This window comes from Belonocnema kinseyi, chromosome 8 (genome assembly GCF_010883055.1).
Source record: "Belonocnema kinseyi isolate 2016_QV_RU_SX_M_011 chromosome 8, B_treatae_v1, whole genome shotgun sequence".
Lineage (NCBI taxonomy): Eukaryota > Metazoa > Arthropoda > Insecta > Hymenoptera > Cynipidae > Belonocnema > Belonocnema kinseyi.
Genome location: NC_046664.1, coordinates 137,352,295 through 137,355,818, shown reverse-complemented (window position 1 = coordinate 137,355,818; position 3,524 = coordinate 137,352,295). Strand labels below are relative to the sequence as shown.

The 3,524-nt window shown below is 38.9% G+C and overlaps 1 protein-coding gene across 1 annotated transcript; it reads right to left on the bottom strand.

The window, feature by feature from the left end:
* Window positions 1-564: 564 nt before the first annotated feature.
* Window positions 565-2,868, bottom strand: LOC117178722. Its single transcript, XM_033370151.1, has 4 exons — window positions 1,936-2,868; window positions 1,580-1,824; window positions 1,293-1,516; window positions 565-731 (listed from the first exon to the last, which is right to left on the bottom strand). Exons 1-4 carry the CDS (start codon window positions 2,866-2,868, stop codon window positions 565-567), a joined length of 1,569 nt encoding a protein of 522 aa, XP_033226042.1.
* Between the last annotated feature and the right edge of the window lie 656 nt (window positions 2,869-3,524).

Sequence of the window (3,524 nt, the reverse complement as noted above, 5' to 3'; positions counted from 1 at the left end):
GAAATTATTATGTACATTAATAACCTTATATTTTTCCCCGCGCGCACGGCACCCAGGCGAATAAGCTAATAGGCCTGGTTGCTGCGGCTAGGGAATGAGCTTATAACCCTGGCCGTCGCGATGCAGGGGGCGCTGCTTTAAGCTCATTTACAGCGTCCGCGGTCCGCGCCCGCCAGCCAGCCCACACGCGCTTCCGGGGAGAGTATTTTTGAATAAAGTTTAAAACACATACTTACCTTTGGTTTGATCTCTGATGTTGATATTAAATAAATTTCACTCCTAATGCTACTGCTGCTACTTTCATTATAAATAATTTATTTTATTCATGTTGAAACTACTTTTCAATTTATGTTTTTGATTTAAGAAATGTAATGTGATTTACAGATTCTAAGGGTTAAACAGCAAAAAAAATGTAAATACTTTGATATTTTTTAAAAATCAAAAACAATTTATAAAAGAATAATATTTATTTTACTCTATTTACAAAAGTTATATACAAAAATAGCTTTAGTAAAAAACCAGAGGTGGTCCGTCCTCATACGGAAAGGGCATTTGCCATAGGCCCTATGTTGGCTGAATTTCAGGTGCCGGTGGCCGTGGCATCAGAGCCTGTGCAATTAGTATTGCCGCAGGACATGGTGGAATGCATGTAACTCGGGCTGAAGGACGTATACTGGCGACAGGCCGAACAGCTACGTGGCAAATAGGTTGCCCATACACATTCCAGTTAACTGAAATATGAAAAAGTGTTAATTATACATTTTTATGTTTTAACACCTGATTATTCAAATATACATACATGTTCTTTCAGCTGAAGTCATGAACCCATTTCCTCATTACACATGCAGGCGGAGAGAGAGAAAGAGAGAGAGAGATTTTGTACATAGTTTTAAAGGTAATTTTTTACAGAAAAACGAACAAACTAATCAAGTCAAACTACTCTGAATTTTATTTATTTTGATCCTCTTCGATATAACCATATGTTAAAGATTCGTAATTATCGAGGAATCTTCTTTTACTATTCACCAGTTTACATGTTTTTTTCTCCGTCCTAGTTACCACATCGTGAAATTTCGTTTGGCGAATTGCTCTGAATGAGAATGAAATTGGAGAAGAATTGCTAACTACCATATCTCGAAAGCTTTTAAACTTGAAAAGTTGTGAGTTTTTGTAATTTAGAGTTATCCCCTTAATTTTACAAGCTTGGTGAGATTTTTCATCTGGAGAAGTTACGATGTACGCGTAAAATTTAGGGCCACCAGATACAAAAGTATCAATATTTGTCCCCTTACCGTAAACTTTCAACTCATCCGTCATCTGCCCCAGTAATCGACCCATCGGGGGATTGTACTCTGATAAATTTTTATGACATATGTAAATGCATGAGTCTGTATCGTAGTACAACACACGTCGATCTAGTTGATAGAGGCACTCAAAAAGCTTTAGCCTAGCTTGAGCAGTGGTGTAAGCGGCTATTACTAGGTTTGTGTAGGGTGACGCTACACTAGCTTCCTCTCTATAAGATCAAGAGGCATATAAAACATCCTCATTCACAGGGACAATATCATGGAGTTCGAACTCTGGACTAGTAAACAACTCCATCAACCGTTTACGTTCCTCAAGAACCTCCGTTTGCGGTAAATTCTCTCTTTGTCCGAATTTACCCCAAAAAGAGTTAAGACAAAGTTTCGCAACGGAACGTAAACCAGGGTTTTTTGATATCTGTTCAGGATCTAAGTCTATCCCCTCAATTTCATCATGCTCACGAAGATAATCTTGTTTTGCCTCTGCGTCAACGCACTCGCTCGGCCAGCCACTAGCCTCCTGTTTAAATTTTAAAAAGGTGTTTATATAGCCCGCAAAAAGCCCACCTGTACGTGTTTTCTTATCGTATTGCGTAACCAGATATTTACATATCTCTGAAATATGGGTTACTCGATAATTTAACGCCATGGCTTCTTTCAACTCATTCAAAACCCAGGTTCCCTCCAGCTCACCCATCGTATCGTCATGAGAGCATTCAGTTTGGCTCATAGACGCACAACACGCGTGACAAAGTGGGAACATGAGTTTCCCATGCATTTGCACAGGTAGCACGGGATGAAATAAATGCCTTGGAGGAAGCACACGGCATTTAAATAATCCGTCAATCTGATGCAAATTCATGTAATTCGGATCAGCTAGTTCTTTACACTCCTCATCGCTAACATAAATTTTCGGCTGACCTATAGGAAATTTCTCCATTTTCGAAATAAATGGATATAAAGAGCCAACATCGATGTATCGGATTTTTTCATAATTTTTAATTTTATAATAATACACTGTATTTCCTTTACGTCCTCCGAAAAACGCTTCACGAGGATTTAACGCATCCTGGTGGAGTAAGGGATGATTTTCAAAATACTTGTTCATACCGGGGGAATTTTTAAAAAATTTATCATATTTACACTCCCATATTTCGGTTAGTACGTAACAGGCTTTTCGAATTTTTTCACTCGTGGCGCGAGTGTTCTCATAAAGCATATCAATTGTATCCCTGGATTTTAATTTCTCATCGCGATTTAACTTATAACAATCCACACACCCATGCCAAAAGCAGCCATTAAACTGTAAAACATGGCGCTTTTCATCACCATCTATATAGTAACCGTCAACTGGCGTTCCCTCTGGTAGACGGAATTCACGAGATCTTGCCGCGTGTTGGATTTCCACCCCAATTTCTCGTTCTACCCATAATAGCCATTTAATGGCTTTTGCAGACTGTTTATTTGCTCGTCTGTATCCACCATTCGGTATAATACCTATGATTTCAGGAGAAGGAAATTCTTGCGGTAAATTCTTGAGCAAGCAGAAGCGATGGTAGTGCATTCAGTAAAAGGACACACATTACCACATTTAAAAAAAATTTTCTATATGCGAGTCAGGCGCGACGAAGTATTGTCACATCGCTCACACAATACTCTAGCATTTCTTTTTTAAAATCAACAACATAGTTGTTTTTACATACATCGTACCACTCGTAAAATTCTTTACGAGCCTCGATACTCATGGTATCTGGAGAGTAACCCTCAAGTGGTGGCAAAGGACCTACATACAAATCATTCTCTGGTCTATTAAAAAATGTGGGAATGTGCCTTTCTTTGAATGCTCACCACTGAGACCAAATGCTTTGGGGAGAGCACTCAAAGGCATAGGCATGTAATTCAAGCTATCTACGAATTTACATTCCCCGACCTGCATGAGCATGATTTTAGTACCATTCAATATTACTTTTGGACGGAACACGAGCTACATTTATTTGTACATTGATGAGTGGCTGGATTGGCATAACTCGTATTGCATGGGATGCAAAACTCTCGGCTACCAGCAGCTGCTTTTAAACATAAAATTTGCTCAAAGTGATTCTTATTCGGATAGAACATTATATACAGTCTGTCAAGTTAAAGCGTGGGTGGCTTTACTCGCAGTCGGTAAGGTGTATCGACATGATTTTGGTGTCAAAATATTAAGAAGAGCTCTCTCTT

Bases quoted from the DNA above. Each gene is read 5' to 3' on its own strand.
- LOC117178722 (XM_033370151.1), bottom strand. From the start codon at position 2,868: ATGCACTACCATCGCTTCTGCTTGCTCAAGAATTTACCGCAAGAATTT. The intron at 1,517-1,579 runs GTTCGAACTCCA...TTGATCTTATAG, and splicing joins GAGTTGTTTACTAGTCCAGA to AGAGGAAGCTAGTGTAGCGT. The intron at 732-1,292 runs GTAAGGGGACAA...TTCATATTTCAG, and splicing joins GGATGAGTTGAAAGTTTACG to TTAACTGGAATGTGTATGGG.